The sequence below is a fragment of the Salarias fasciatus genome, chromosome 22 (genome assembly GCF_902148845.1).
Source record: "Salarias fasciatus chromosome 22, fSalaFa1.1, whole genome shotgun sequence".
Classification (NCBI taxonomy): Eukaryota; Metazoa; Chordata; class Actinopteri; order Blenniiformes; family Blenniidae; genus Salarias; species Salarias fasciatus.
In genome coordinates, this window is record NC_043765.1 from 17,313,946 (window position 1) to 17,330,879 (window position 16,934).

A 16,934-nucleotide genomic window follows, 5' to 3' on the forward strand; every position below is an offset into this window, starting at 1 on the left:
AATCCAGCTCTCGCCCGTTCGCTCGGGCTCCTATACTCTTATCTCTGTCGCTATAGATCAACGCGCGGCGCCGATGTTGACCACCTTGTAATGAAGTGATGCCACTAATGTTATCAAACAGAGCTCGCGCTGACAAGGATCCCTCAGTTAGTTTGTCTCCTCTTGTCTTTCATTTGCTCTGATTAAAGGAACCATCCATTTTCAAACGTGCCATTATCTGAATGCTTTGATTACAGAGCTGCGTCATTGTCATTTTGATTAAGACCGCAATTTCCTTTACCAGCTTTTGTTCAGATTATGACGGGGCTTCCAGCAAAAACACCCCAACATCTGATGTATGTCTCTGAGTGACAGAGAAGGACAAATTAAAGCTTCTCATAAACAAAAAGATGTTGAATGGTGCTATTGTTTGAAACATCTTCACAACTTCTTTCTCTTTGTGCATCCGTCTTTCTTTGTCTCTTTCTCTCTTTCACTGTCCGACTCCACCATTTTTTATAAAAATTTACTTTGCCTTTGTGCCTTTTTCCCCCCCGCTATGATCTTCTCTTTCTCAGCATTGTGAGGGAGAAGAATTTGCCTGAAAAAGATCCTCTGCTTAGGTGTTTTTTTTTATTTATTTATTTCCACTTTATAAGATATGTTCTCTGATTTCCCTTCTCTTTTCTGTATTCTGTTCTTCTCTGCAGTGAAGCGATCAGTAGATTTTAAATCGCGGGGCGTTAAATTATTCCCTGGCAAAGACTCCAGCAACAAGTTTTCAATATGTGAGTTCACATTTAATGTCCCTTTGGCTAATGAACTAACATGTGATGGCTTGGCTTGGACTAGCTTTGTGTACTGGTTTGGTTTGTCTTTCTTTTATTAATTAAAGAGGCTTTTACATTAAACACTTTGTGCCTTTGATTACCAAATTAACAACAACAACTTGTGATATTTTTGAAATTCCAAATAATACACTGAAACATGAATTCACTGGGCTGAACTGGACGACCAGCGTCCTAAAATGTTGAGGCACAAAAGTGTTGAACTTGCCCAAAGCCTTTTTAAAAGCACTTTTTTTTTTAAGCCCCTTTTTCCCCCCCCCCGACATTCTGCTTGACTGCTGTGTGTTTCCGTTGTTTGATGTTTCCGTACATGTATTTTGGTCATGGTGCCTTGCCTCTCCATTGCCTGCTTTGATATATTTAATCATGGCTTGCTCTGATAAGCTTAATCATGGTTTGTTTGCTTTGCTTTAGGCCTGATCAGAGAATGCGAATCAGCTGGTGTAATATTGTTTACCGCCCACTTCTGCCTCTTCTTCTGTCTCTTCTCTTCTCTTCTCTTCTCTTCTCTTCTCTTCTCTTCTCTTCTCTTCTCTTCTCTTCTCTTCTCTTCTCTTCTCTTCTCTATATCACTTTTTAATTGACCCACGCAAACACAGGTCATCTGAATTCATGAAAAAAAAAAAATTGAACCTAAACATATATTTACTTCCACGCATTTTGAAGGGTTTAAAAGTACAATTCATTCATCAAAGTGGGTTTATATATTGGAGAACAAATTTCTTTGCTTATGTGTTAACTACTACACTTTCTTAAAACTCGAAAATGCCCTTGCCATCATATTTTTTCAGGTGGTTGCATGACTTATATGTTAAAAAAAAAGGTAAATACCACCTGTGACACCTAGAGATATTACTGTAGGACAACTACAGTTGCTGCAATGGTACCAATGAAAAACCTCTATTACGATTGTTTAAATGACGGCGAAAGAAAAAGGGAAACAGCAGAAGTTAAAATGAAAAATGAGAAAATATGCAACAGCAACTATTAACACAGCAGAGTTAACAGTGAAGGAGAGATCGTAGTGCGTGACGGACAGACGAAATGCAAAGAAACTGTTACCGTGATGAAGAAAATAAAGAGCTAATCGCGGACTCCTGATCTGGAGGAATAAACAGATTGTTTCTCAAAGAGATGATGCCCGAGGTTTATCGATGGAGTAGTCACTGATAGACAAGAAAACAAAAATGCAACTTATACACCATTGCAACTTATACTCAGATTTATAGCCATATAAATGTGTAGGCTTTGAAAGTTTCTTTAAACTTTAAAGGTTATTTTTGCTAATTGCTTTAGTGCTACATGTTGAATTATGATTATAACACAGTCATGTGGTTATGTGTAATTTAATGAAAAGCAAATTAAGTCTTCAAAAATAAAGGTTTAACCTATTGCTTAATTTATGAAGTTTATTATTTTAAACATTACATTTTCACTTTACACCTTATTCTGCACTTCATGAGGGAAGAATAGCCGTGTGCGAGATATAAAGATGATAATTCTTCTTTACTTTCCACCTACTCACTGCACTCACCACACATTCTTATTACATTTATTGAAACAAACATATAGGTAGACTTTATGCAAATTAGTCCTTATGTAGATGTTTTTTTTTCTTTTGTACAAGCACAGAGACATATTTAAATACCACATCCATATGTGTTGATACATTTGCACAGCACATGTTAAAACACTAAAGACGTTGCTCCTTGATAATTAAATTGCATGCTTGGAAGTAAGGCATTTTCTTTTCTGTGTTGCATTATGTTTGTGTTGTTAAATGTTCTTTTTGTGTGAATCTCCAAAAAATATTGTACGGGCTGCTGGAAAAGCAGCGGCTGAACTGAGCGCAGCAGGAAGGCTCAGTGCATCGCAGATGCATTCGATTTCCCTGACAGGCTGGAGAGTCATGGTTTAGAATTGATTCCACAGATGTGAATTTGTATGTTAATTAGTCTGGCTCTGATTGGCTCAGATGCCAATTTTCCCTGCTCTGACTGCTTTTACCTTTTCAGTGAAGCACAAAACCGCCGTGCGACTGTACATGTGGCTTTGTGTGTGCGCATGCATGGTATGTGTAAGTTGAATTTCACGGGCGTTCTGCGTTCGGAGAGACAGCGTGCGCCTGGGACTCGTACTGTAACCGTCCCCTCTGTTACGGCGCTAATAGTCCAGATGGTCGAATTAGCCGCTCCAACAAAGCAACAAACTATGTAGTGCAACGAACATGCACAGCAGCCACCTGCTGGGGTCGACGATATGAACTGAGCACATACATGGCGTGTTCGCCAGTCCGGGATGGGAAGGACGGACCGCTTGTGGGAAAACACGGCGTTTTGGCAGCGTTTTCATTCAGCCAGTGTTTGTCACACTTTATTATGTTCTACAGATAAGAACAGGCTAGCACTTCATCAGTTATGACTAGTATTTGCCATATAAATCATATTCACAACACAGGAAAGCAGAAGCAAAATCAAAACACGGATGAAAACAATTAATCTGAATTTTTGGTTGTTTTGGACTTCTGTTCTTCAAAAACACTGTAAATTGGTTTTTAAAACTTAGAGCAAAATCCAATATCTCAATCTGCAGCTGTATATTTTTCAGTATAATACTAATAAATATTTTTTTATTGTTTTGATTTCAAGGGACTTCTTGCAAATTCACCAATTTAGAATCGTATTGTGTTTGAAAATGCTTCTTAGACTGTTTGGAAGAGGGAGGATTACAAATCCAGCGGCAAGAATAACTTTCAGAAGCCTGTTTATTGAAGGAAAAAGTTTAAATTCAAGGGGAAAAAAAATGGTGGCTATAAGTGGAAAAACAACAATAATGAATCATTAGGATATTCGCCATACAAATACCAGAAAATGGATTATGTTGTTCCGCACGTAATTTAATCATACTAATGAAATAAAAAGCCTAATCAACAGAACACTGCCACTGCGATGTCTGCCGCTTTGGAAATAAGCCGAATATTATTCTACACCCAACTACGTGATTCGCTCTCATTTGAATATCAGTCCCCGCTTCTGAATAGAAAAATGCACCATGGGGCGTTTTGTTTACGGTATAGCTGAAATAAATAAGCTCACCAGGACACATTTTTCCCTCCAGTGATATTGTACTGACACCAGGCATTAGAGAAGTATGACCATCTTAAAAACATGAATAAAAAAAAAATTCTCGGAGTGGCCCGATTCTGCACTTTTTGGAGTAAATAAACAATGCGGGAGAAACGTGAGAGTTACTGAGCATCACAGCTCATTAACCGGACCGATTATACAACTGATTAGAAAATGTCTAAACATGTTCCAGAAAGTTTTTCAGTTGAAAAGAAGAACATGTTGGACTTTTTTTTTTTTTTCCACTCACTTGAAAGATGCTTTGAAGACACCGAAGCTGGATTTTCTTGTTTTCTCCTCCACTCACAAACGCACTGGCCGTCTCCTAAAGTCAACCCAGCAGGTATTTCTTAAACATTCAAAAAAAAAAAAAAAAAATGAAGAAGAAGAAGAGAAGGCAGTCTGTGAGTCTGGATTGAAGTGCGGTTGGAGTAAAAACTCTCTCGGGTGTTTCAAATATAGCATGTATGGAACACAAACCATGTCCGCCAAACAAACGAAACAATGTGCAAAGTTAAATTGAAGCGACACAATGATCAAACAGCAGTAAGATAGGAAGAGAGGGAAACAAATAAAAGCCACATGTACATCCTGCAGCGGCCCTGTTGTAATTAAAGACATAGATGGAGTGGAGCAGCAGCCTGTCAGATGCACGCTTGTCATGAAGTCGCAGTCCCAAAGTATTTGCACAGTTCTGTGTTGTCTCTGTTCTGCGATGTCTCTGTGATGTTTGGAGTGTCACTGTCGAGATTAGCTCCCTGTGTTTCTCGGGGAATTAGGATGGTGTCTGGAGTGCTGTGCCGTCCCTGTCTGTCTCCGTAACCGTCTAACCCGCCGTGTGTCTCCCTCACCTGTTTGCTGCCGTCTCCGAAAAGCGAATAAGTGCTGAGGCAGACACATTTCCAAAGTTAGAAGTCAGAGTGGGGAATAAAGACGTTGGCTTCAGCCTCCCACGATCCTGTCACCGGTTCACTATTTTCCCCTCCATTGATCACTTTGGAGAGATCCCCCTGCCTCCCGGGAACACCCCTCCCCCCCCATGCGGCGGTTCTGGAGATGCTCTGACCCAGTCGTCTAGCCAAGGAAACCTGGCCTCGTCAAACTCACTCAAACCCTGGTGTTGCCAGTGATTTCTGCTTCTTCTGACACATCATCTTTGAGGACAAAATGTTCACCTGCCGCCAGTTCTGTCTTTCGCTAACCTGTTCGTCCTGGCTCTTCACGTGTCCGTTTCTCTGTGTAGTGAACGAAGGCGGTGTGAGACAGGCGTCGAACTCCTGCCCTGACCCCGGAGAGCCCGAGAACGGAAAGCGCCACGGCAATGACTTCAGGTACGATCTGCAACGCAGAAACCTGCAATAAGGTGCTCCTGCACTCAGGATTGTGTATCTCTGAATCTGTGTGTGATCATGTGTGTGTGTGTGTGTCTCCCCAGCATTGGAAGTGAGGTGCTTTTCAGCTGTGGAGAGGACTATGTACTCCAGGGCAGTAAAACCATCAGCTGTCAGAGAGTGGCAGAAGTGTTCGCCGCCTGGAGTGACCACAGACCGGTCTGCAAAGGTGAGAGATACAGTCTCCACATGTGTCTTCTGCAAGCACATCAAATAGGAATACTTCATTAATTCCAGAAGAAAACACTCACATTTAAACATATCTTTAAATTACACGCACGCACACACAGGCACTCTGTATACGGATGAAGAAAAAAGGTTCTGATCACAAGATGTTATGGTAGAAAACATTCAAGCCCCGCTGCACATTGCCTTTAAAATGTTATCAGCGGGTTGCTTTGGCCTCTCTCAGTATGAGTTTGTGTTCATCGGGGCTGAGTTTATAGTGGGGGGGAAAAAAAAAAAAAAACCCAATTCTGTTTCAAGCCAGTGGCTATAAAATTATGAAAACAAAACACTCTATAATCCAGTGTTTGCCGTGCGGCGCCTCACTAACACGCTGCGCCCGTGAGCTTTCATCAGGGGAGCAATGATAGAAGTAGCCCAGGATCTGAAATCACAGGAAGGCAGCAGAGTACAGGTAAATACAGCCGCAAACAAGCACCAAGCTTGATAACTAGTGCTCAATACAATATACAAATCAAACACCTATTTGCAATGTTTGTACTGTATTTCACCACTACTTTTTTATTATTATTATTATTATTATTATTATTATTATTACAGCACACTTGCAGTTGAGGCTCTGAATAATTTACATGTTTCAGACATTCAGTTGTATAGAGTTTCTTGGCTTTCACATCAGCTTCTGTTACACACACACGCACACGCACACGCACGCACAGAGGGCATCTGTCATGTTAAATGCCAAAGTCGTTTTTCATGTCTTCCTTCAGTAGGTTTCAGAATGTAGCTGGAGAGACATACTTTAGCATACATCTGTATGCGTGCGCGTGTGTGTGTGTGCGTGTTTCCGTCTCCGCTCTTGTTCTTTCACACTGTTGGGAACACACTGACCCATGGTGACTGATTGCAATCATTTAATATTTCAGCAGAGGCATGTTTCATGGTTACACTGAGGCTCAAGATTAGGCAAATAGTAGATTACAGTGAGTTTAATCAATGCAAGTCAATGGATGTTCAGGAAGATATACTATGCGTGTGGACGGCGTGTCGAGAAATAATAAGATGAGAGTGTATTTACACCTAACTCGTGGTTATAAATTGAAGAGAGACTAAGAATAAAATATTGTGAGAGCAGAGAGGCTGAATGCAGATCTGTGAAAGCGGGAGAACGGTTTATAAAAACGGCGTCTGTAGAGAGTCGACCTCACTGAATTAATAACAGCATTTGCATATGAACAGTAGGTAAACTCTGGACTTATTGAGGGCAAACAGCACTGCTGGACTCCAGAGGGACCGAGCGTCTCACTCAGAGACGCAGACGCCGAGCAGATGCTAAGCTAGCCGCGGACTCCGCTCCCCTGCCCCGCGGTTTAAAGGACAAGTCTAACCACGAGGCTCCGCCGCCATCCCCACTTTCTCTTGTGATTAAGACTCATATGGGAGCTGACCTTTCATTAAGGTTTGTGTTGCCATGACAGCACAAATCCTCATGAGCAGGCGGGATTTCACATCGCAAACACGGTCCGGATATGACTGCCTTGCTGCTCGGTGCCTGCCCGTCAACCTTATTATCTAACTAATTATCAACGATGTTATAGTGCGGATAGCTTTTGATTGGCTCTTTATAATTGTTAATAGCTGTTAGGGATTCATCACCACTAAATACTTTGTAATTAGCAATTAAATACAGCTACTGACGTTAAGGCAATCAAGCTGTGAATTTACCTGCGTGCGATGACGGGCCGAGGCTCCCCGAAGGAGGGCCGCCGCCGACATTAGAAGTTACCGAAGTCGTCCCCCCCGGAGCCGTGAACGGCTTAAAAGGATGACCTCTATCGCTGAGAAATAGAGCCATCCGTCGGCGGGTGTGTGTGTGCGCAGAGTGAGGAGATCTCACCGAGCCGGCGCGTCTTCTCAGGAGCAGGTGTGCTGAATTTAGAACACTGACACCGATATTCCCAACATGAACCACTGTGAGCAACTTTTTGACAGCCCCGATGACAAAGTGCACCTTCCCCTCTCCGTGGCCGTTGCTAAGTAACCGGCGCTTTCGGTTGCTCGTCGGTGTTTGTTATTTTAAGCGTCTCACAATGGAGGGCACTGTTACTCCAGCACGCCCTGAATATAAGCGGCGGGAGCCTGCCTCGCGCCGCCGCTATGCAGCGGAGCAAACACCGGGACTGCACAGCAGAGAGCATTTAGTGTTCACACTCTGTGACTTACCCTCCGAAACAGGCGGGTTAAACTCATTTCCACACAGTTTGATTTCAGTTGGGCTGCACTGGTAAAGTATGAATTTTGTTCTACTCTGGAAAAACAAAAACAAAAGACTTTGAGCTTTTTTTCGTCTCTTCCGATGGGTAAACAGTTCTGAAATCCTCTTTCATCCACTCTCTCCTGGCCAATGTTGACCAAAGCCTGTCCCTTCTCAGGGCATGTGGCCTCTGCAGCGTTCAGCAGGCATGTTTGCACAAATTCAGCCTCATAGTTTGGCTTTCATGCTGCTTCACGAGCAAAAAGATGGTGTGATCTCTCTGTGCATCACTGCTCTGACTGCTCCAGCTACGCTTAATGAAACCCCTTATAAATGAAATTAATAAACCCCACCCCTGTCCAATCTGTTGTAAGTTGAACTGCAAAACGCTGCACTCCCATATTATTGAAAAAGAAAGTAAACCGCTTTTTCACTGCAATATCAAGCTGTATGTGCTCACTGACAGAAACATTTCCTCACAGCTGAAAGACAGAAATAGAGCTTTGAACCTTGGGTCATGTAACAACCTCTGCTCTAAAAAAGTAAAATTTATAATCAGAAAAGTTTAGAAATGCTTGTTTTCAGTGTTAATGTAGTTGATGCAGAGGGCAGTACTTCACTCTGCTCTACACACACTGGTACTGCTCTGTTCTTTTTATGCGGCGTGTCTTTGTCCTACTTTGGTGAAACAGAAAGGCGTCCATCTTCAAAAATCCCTCAAATCCTTTAAACACAACACTGAGGTTGCTTGAAGGACGAAATACATGTAACGCTGGAATCGTCTCTTTTCCACTACAATGCCGAGACAGTCTTTGAGCCGAACGCCCAGATCACTCGAAAGAATAAACAGTAAACACTGAAGATATACATCCACAGCTTGAAAGAGGCTGTTGCTCAGCTGAAAAAAAAAAAAAAAAAAAAAAAAAAAAAAACAACCCAGAAATAGACTATAGAGACTGCTCCTGCATTTTTAAATCTGTTCACCGGAATCTGGTCCCCTCGAGGTTCAAAATCTAATATTGAAATTTCAAAAATAATAAAATGGCTTGAAGGCGAGAAAGACTTGTGCTGCTAAAGCTAATAGACTGTGAACAGAATACACTGCACTGTGGTCTCAACGTGGTCTGTGGCTCATCATTTAATACGTTTTATTTTCTGCCTACTTTGCTGGACTCTCTCTCTCGCTCTCTCTTTTTTTATGCAGTCAGCAAGCAGAATCCATTAATGGTAGACTGTGGATGTACAGTACATGTCCAGATCAGGAGTGTGGGGATTTTCCCATCATCTCAAAGTCTGGGCGGTATTTAATTCAATAGAAGTGCATGTGTGACCACTTCATTTCTGCAGTGAGACTGAAAAAGGGGGAAGCGGGAGGATGAGCTGGAGTAGGACCACATTGTTAGTTAAATGTGATGATGGTGGGCTTCGGTAATGGCCGGTCTCATCAGCTCACTCCTACTTGTGAACAAGCAGCAGTTTCCTCCCTGGAAGAAAGCTGATGATTATACAGCACCCAAAAGTGCTTCCAACCCCTCTTTTAATCTTTTAGAGATGAAGATACTGAACCACCCTGTCATGCATAATGATGCAAACTGCCTTCTTTTTTTTATTTATTTCATTTTTTGGGAGGGGGAAACAGCTCATTTAGGATACAATTTCAGTAGCTTGTGGTGTTATGAAATATTCTCATAATACAGTAAGTCAACTTGAGAGCTATTTGCAGAGACAGATGGGCCAACCAAGAGTGTAAACAAGAACTGTATGTGGACTGCTATTCTTGTAGTGTCATTTAACCCTTTCCTCACTGTATTTTCTTTAACAGTAGTGACTGCGATAGCATAGGTAGAAAAAAGCTACAGAGGTGAATGTTTTTGCAATCAATCTTGATGGACTTACTGCAGCTGTATGCATTTTTACATAGTAAATAGCTTTTACATGACAGTAGTTCATATCGCACAGACAGGCAGAAGAGAAGTGACTTGGCAGAAGGAACAGCGTGTCAATATTCATCTTTAACAATCTTCATTTACTTAAGTGTTGTCACAGAAAATCACAACTTGAGCGTGACTTGTTTTTTGATCTGATGTCTCACTGTTCCAACAATCAACACCGAGACTTGAGCAACACCCCCACCCCCTCCCCATGTATTAAAATGAATGACTGTTTTCTGGTAGTTTTGAAACTTTTTGTAATAATTCTGGATTAAAAATACCAAATGTTGAAAATCACTATTTTGACAACACAATGCAATTCATGAAGGTGGCGTTGACACATGAAGAGGTGCTTCAAGGACACCAAAATATCACTGAGGACTACTGACAAGTGGTGCTCGGTGCAAAATATAGTGCTGCAGCTGCATACACTTAATCTGCCTCGACATATCCAGCTTGACACCAAAGTGTTCATTTTATTTTTTTAAGAAAAAAAAACTGCAGTACAGATTCTTATTCAGAGATATGTGCTTAATTGACTTCATGGAGAGGCTGATTTCCAGGAGGCGGAGCTCGAAAGCTGTGCAACAGGTAAACGAGTAGAGGGAATTTGCAGCGAGAAAGCACTGAAGCGCCGTGTCCTTATTTAGCCCACTTTGTTTCATCATGTTGAACAAAATTGGAGCGAGAGAAAAGCAGTGTCTAGCTGAACACAGCTCAAATTTGACCTTTACATCCAACCAGCCAATAGCTAAAGTGGAGCTCATGAATATGAGTCGAGAGAGAAGCAATCTGTCAGGAAACATCAAGCCGGCTGACTTATTAAAGGGTCACTTCTGTCAAAACACTTAAACACAGCTGAGTGTGGACGGACTCTGGAACATTATGGAGACAATAAAGTGAATGTGTCTTAAAATCGCGCCTTTAATGTCACAACTCAACAAACAGAAAGAGGAAAATAAAAACTGAAACAGGGAGGCGTGCCGACCGAGCAGTAATGACTGTGTTACTTTACAAACTTAATGAGAATAAGCAACAAAATGGCCATCAAACTGCAATATCTCTCTGTCCATTAATACAGAGAGAGCGAGAGAGAGTCCATGTGGCACCTTGATTAATGAACAGATGGCAAGGCCACTGAGCCAACTCTTTCTGTGTGTGTGAGTGAGTGTGTGTGTGTGTGTGTGCGCGTACTCCAGGGGATGTCAGTTGATCGGCTTGATTATAGTGAGTCAACAAAGGGTGCTACATGTCAGCCGGATACAGACACACATATGTGGATCTCTCCGAATAAATAAGGACAGAGAAGTGAGGGTGTTTCGCACTATGACTGTGTATATGTGTGTGTGTGTGTGTGTGTGTGTGTGTGTGTGTGTGTGTGTGTGTGTGTGTGTGTGTGTGTGTGTGTGTGTTTCGGTCTGTGCGCGTATCCATTAAAGCTCGAACCAGAACGATAGCCACAGTAACGCTTGCGTGCCGGCTTAATGATATCATCAATCATTTCTCTGCGCCCGTTGGTCAGTCTATCCGCTCCTGCAGGCAGCCGCTTTAAAGAGCCGTTTTGACCGTCCTGCACAAACTTCTGAACTCTAACAGCGGTGAACTTCCAACACTCATTCACAGCCCAGCATCAAGACATTAGCTCTCGGAAAAAAAAAAAAGGTGATGTAGATTAAGTAGCAGCAGATCTCACGCGATTCCAGCCAGAAGTAGATGAGATGAAAAATTAATTAATATTCTTAGGAGTAATTTATTTTTCTTCAACATCAATGAGAAATTCGAAGATAGCCTCAAACCCTTTGTGTCAGAATAAAGATTTCATCACTTTATTTTCGCTCACCTGTCTCTTTGATCATACATCATCCTCATCAAAAATGGATGAGAAATTCCCTTTTTACAGTAGCGTTTTCTCAGTAATTAGCTGCTTTTGATTGATGAGCATGTTCTTATTACCAGAACGTTATACAGTTTTTATGATTGCTTTAAGCTGACAGGTATTCTTTAATAAACTATAAACACTGTCAGCATGAGTAAAATACTCTTGACAAAATGTTTATCTTGATGGATGTATAAGGTGAAAATGATTCGGTTAAGGGTCTATATTTTGGTGGTTAGAGATAATTAAAATTATGACACGTTATTCTGATTTAAAACTTGAGAAGTGCTGTGTTACGGTATGGTCAGCTCCGTCGCCTCACGCTGAGTAAGGCAGGTTGGATGCTGGTCATGGGAACCAACTGTTTGGAGCTCCTCCTCTATCTTCCTCCAGGTTGGGATGGATGGCGTGATCGTGCAGAGTGCATGTGTGTATTTTCACCAAATACATCCCCCACAGTGAGAAAGCGTTCGAGGTTAAATAGCGACTTTAAATTTGTCACGTCGATGTGAATTCCACCGTGTGGCCGTCTGTCTCTGCCCTGTCCCGGGTTTACCTTTTCCTTTCACCTGATGTCAGTTCTAAGCCGCTCCAGCTCCCCATGACCCCGACTTGGAGAAACGGAGTATAAAAGATGGATGGTTGAATGAATGAAAAGGTTCAGCGGTGTTAAAAGCAACACTGTGACCGGGATGTGTTCAAGTGAAGGGCACATACCAGTCCAGCATCGTGCCATCGTCCCCTCTGAAAGCCCATCCGTATGATTCAATTTTATTTTCTATTTGATTTATCTCCTTTCCAGTTCTGTCTACGCTGCGTGGTAGGGATGCAGGGTCAGGCAGATAATCTGGCACCTGTAAGGGTTAAGTGTCCTTGGTATGCTTCACCAAATATCGCCGTATGGATGATTGAAGCCGAGGGGACGATTCAGTAACCACAAAGGCCATCCCGCTGCGAGAGCAGCAGAGTTATACGGCACACCTTGAGAGCGAGCCACATCTGACGAGCAATCGAAATACTGTGTCGCTGAGCAGCATCAAAATTCAAAAAAACATTCCTGCAGCAGTGTTCCCAGCGCTTATGGCACGCGTCCGTTATGCTCTGGAGCCATAAAACAGAACTTTACAGAACTGCAAGCAAGGGCATCGCAGCTTACAGGCTGTGGCAGTGTGATCTTTGAGTAAAACGTTTAATTTTGGTCTGCAGCCCAACAGTTTGTGTGGGTGTTTGAGTGAGGCTGATGGAGAAAGACAATAGAGTATGTGTCACACATAGACACACACACACACATACACACACAGCAGTACGCTTTCAGTTCCATATAGACCTCATCAGAAAATTTTAATTCGGTCTGGAATTCATTATCGGCCCGATGATAGAGTTTCCCATTTGGCTGTGAACCCGCTATACTGAGCGCCAACATAAATAATGATGAGAAGGACGGAGAAAGATACAGAGATACAAAGTCACTCAGACATAAACACAGGGCAGCTGCTACATACACACACCAACACACACACACACGCAAACACACTTTAGTGCTGAATTATATTTACTGGGTGTGAAGACCTCCCACAGTCTACAAACATGCAGGTGAGGTTAATTGGTGACCCCAGATTGCCCCGAGGAGTGAATGTCAGTATGTGTGGTTTTCTGTTTCCACCTGGCATTAAAATGTGTCTCGGCTGATCTGAGCACATGTGACCCCTTAACGTCACTTTGCTCACTGCTCCGGCGCCACGCTTAGATCACCCAAGATGCATTTTAATCCCAAATGGAAACGTCTCCTATGTGTTGGCCCTGTGATGGACTGGTGACCCGTCCTGGGCGTGCCCTACCTTCGCCCATAAGCAGCTGGGATTGGCTCCAGCACCCCGCAGTCCTGAACAGGATAAGCGGTGCAAAAGATGAATGAATGAACGATTAATGAATTATTTTCAATAATAATAATAATGCATCTCATAGCAGTTTCCTCCCTGAAAACGTGTCAGTAATCAAAACTGCATGATAATATGTGATAGATCACAGACATTGTGAAAGAATGAAATACAATAAAATCCTCAAATGACGCAAAATAAATTAAGAACAAACTGTTAAATCATTCACATTCTGTCTTACTGAGTTATATTTTGCCATCTAACTCCTGATCGCTAACTTCATTTATTTCTATATTTGTCTACAAGTCCTTCATGCCTCCAGATCCTTTATTCCAGTAAGTGATCAAGCGTCTGTCTCACAGTGACAAGTTGAATACACAGACATGTCGGAAAATATAAATAATGACATCAGTTTTCATGAAGAATCGCAATTTCCTTGATTTCCACACAGCATTTCAGAGATTAAATCACACATTATTGGTGGTTGCGACTGTGTTGCGATGGATGAATGTGGTGACAGTTATGGGAGACAACTGGAAATTCACGGCCTTATAAATAAGGATTCTCCCCCCCATTCTAGCATTCATCTCATCATCGGACATCGAAATGGAGATCATAAAAAAAGGGCCAGAGCCGCTGGACCACCAATCCCAGATTGACACGCTGAAGGCTCATTTTTCATTTCTTGCACTTTTTTTTATGGTCTGCAGAAACTAAACTGAAGAGACTTTTGTGGGAAATAAATCTAACTACATATTGCGAAGCGGCACGACTAACCCTTGAGAACGTCTCAAGAAATTCTCGCCACTCTCGTGCAAATTCTGTTGCCGTTTTATCGTAGCGGTGTATGTGTTTTATATCAAGCGTCATTTTTGGTTGCAACTGGCTTGAACGAAGCTATAAAAACCCGCCGTGCATTTCCTTTTCAGGATCAAACACGGAGAAGATATAAACAGCAGAATTTGTTGGAGATAGAGGAGCATTTAGCCGCTAAAGAGCTCCGACATTTCCCAGAGGATTTAGATAGGAAGGAGGTAGAGTTTAAGGAGTTAAAGAGATTATTGGATTTATATTTGCCAGGTGGCCATAAACACATCTCTAAATAAAGGATGATTTCCTCCATAAACAGCTGGTCGTGTAAATAGGCAAGCGTCTCCTAACGAGGTTGTCAGAAAGCTTGACAGGGAAGGATCTGGATGGGAAATACGTAGAGATTTAAAAGCAGATTTGTTACTTAACATTTTTGACAGTACATGATAGTTAAATTCAGTGTATCTGATATTTGACTTGACTCAAGAAATGACTGCAAGACAAGAGAAACTGAGTGGATTGTAAATCACGGACTCCAGACTCCGGCTCGTGGAGGGACCAAAATGCAAGAATATGAAGTGCAGGGAGAAAGACAGAGCCAGAGATGGACAGATGTGGGCTGAGAGACTGATGGCGTTTAATATGAATTATGGGACGTTAGCTCCTCTGGTAATACTGGCGATAACTCTCCCCGCACTATCGCAACATCGTGCCCATTCTGCTGCTGGCACAGCGGTGGGCCGGCCATTCGTTCAGGACACGCTGATTGAGCTGTCAACGCATGCATGCGGCGGAGCGCAGCACACACACACACACACACACACACACAAACAAAGAAAAACGTCGTCTCTGACACATGCAGAAAAAGTCATTCCTCACTTTTAGCGTGTGCGCACTCAGTTTATCTCTGGTATCGGCTTATAAGCCGCAGCGAGCCGAACACAAAAGAAGGTCATCGGAAGATGCATGAAGAATCAGAGAAACAAGGATCAACTGTGAACAGTCAAGAGATGCCCGGGCGGAGAGAGGCGGCCAAACAGAAAGACAAGAACAATATACGGTTGTCTCAGAGGGGTCTTGTACTTGTTCTCACACTCTCTTACTGCACCTCATGGATACACTCCATTACACACAGAAAGAGACATACGTACACAAACACTGTGCTGTGATTCTTTTATTTGTCCCTTTCCTTCATTCTGACCACTAAGTCACAATAGGATGAGTAAGCTTGTGTTATCAGGAAGGTTTGAAACTCTGCATAAGCCCCAGTTGTGTCCTTGCTTTGGAAATATAATGATTAGCTCTATTATCTCGGCGCTTTCATTTCTCCACTGTGCACCAAGTGTCAATATATGTGCAATTTAAAGTCTGCATGTTTGCCGCCTCCCTGTTTCTCAGTTGTGACAATATAAACATTCATGCTGATGCCAGTTGTTTCCCAGCTCTGTGTGAGTGTGTGTGTGTGTGTGTGTGTTCATATGACTGTTAATTGTACGTATTCTTACGGCCTGCCACTGAACAAACTAATTAAGGAACAAACGCCGCTTCAAACCAACCAGAAAATTACCTCCCAACTCTAACAGGACGACCCAAGGACAGACAAGCGGGTTTTCTATCACACCCAGACAGAACACAAAGCCTAATAAAGGCTTAGTTGGTTTATCGAACACCTAGCATGTGTCATTTTCAACACCCCACTGAGTACAGCCCCGGTGTTAGTGTTTTTGTCTGTGAAAGACTTTTCAGCTCGAGGGCCGCCTGTATCTGCTTAAACCACCAAGCTGTGTGCCCGCACTCCACTGGTCAACCCAATAAACCTTTGATTCTCCAGCTAATTCCAGCTACTCTCGTTCATTGACATCAGATTTACTTGTTTGTTTCATTTATGAGTGATAGGGAATACGACTTAAGGTACAGTAGGAGTTTGCCGTCGACTTTTAGTAAATGCGGAGAGCAATTTGCTGGTGAATGTCTCTATCAGTCAATAACCACAACTCTAGCTAATCCTGTGGTATTTCACACCCAATAGCTTCCAATTAAGTACTGTTATCCAGGGAGATGTTGCTGACAGTATCAATAACATCTATGTGACCTTCTGCATCTCTTTCTGTTCTGTCTGTAGTTGAGTTCTCCTCTCCTCTCCTCTCTTCTCTTGATGACTCCCTCTACTTGCAGCTGTCACCGCTGTATTAGTGTCACTTTTAATTGTTCTTAACTGAACTACGAGCGCCACACAAAGTTGCTATACATCTGCTGTAGCATCCCAAGTGGAGCATCGCCGAAATGGTTCAATTATAAGTGTAATTGTCACTGTGGTGTAGAGCCGTGACGCAGCGGTGTACAACTGTTGTTCTACTACTGAAGCTACAGTTGCCTCTAATAACTGTGACCATCTTCTTTTTTTTTTTCTCTCTCTCTCTCTCTCTTTCTGCCCACAGTGAAGACTTGTGGCAGTAATCTTCAGGGGCCGTCTGGAACCTTTACGTCTCCTAACTTCCCCATTCAGTACGAGAGCAATGCGCAGTGCGTGTGGATAATTACTGCATCAAATCCCAACAAGGTAAAGTGCCTTCTCTTTGTCACACAAACTTTCCCGTTTAGAATGTTGTTAATTAACACACATCGGTATAATTCATGGTGAAACAAAGCAGAGCTTG

General features: G+C 42.4%; 1 protein-coding gene across 2 annotated transcripts in view; it reads left to right on the forward strand.

Annotated features, from left to right (window-relative positions):
- The window catches only part of csmd3b (CUB and Sushi multiple domains 3b), a 337,669-nt gene that overhangs the window by 211,911 nt on the left and 108,824 nt on the right, over positions 1–16,934 (forward strand). For both annotated transcript variants that reach the window (XM_030120514.1, XM_030120513.1), the window contains exons 9-12: positions 690–767; positions 5,196–5,283; positions 5,388–5,512; positions 16,716–16,837. In XM_030120514.1, the coding sequence (XP_029976374.1) occupies positions 690–767; positions 5,196–5,283; positions 5,388–5,512; positions 16,716–16,837 (413 nt within the window). The remainder of the gene's footprint in view (positions 1–689; positions 768–5,195; positions 5,284–5,387; positions 5,513–16,715; positions 16,838–16,934) is intronic.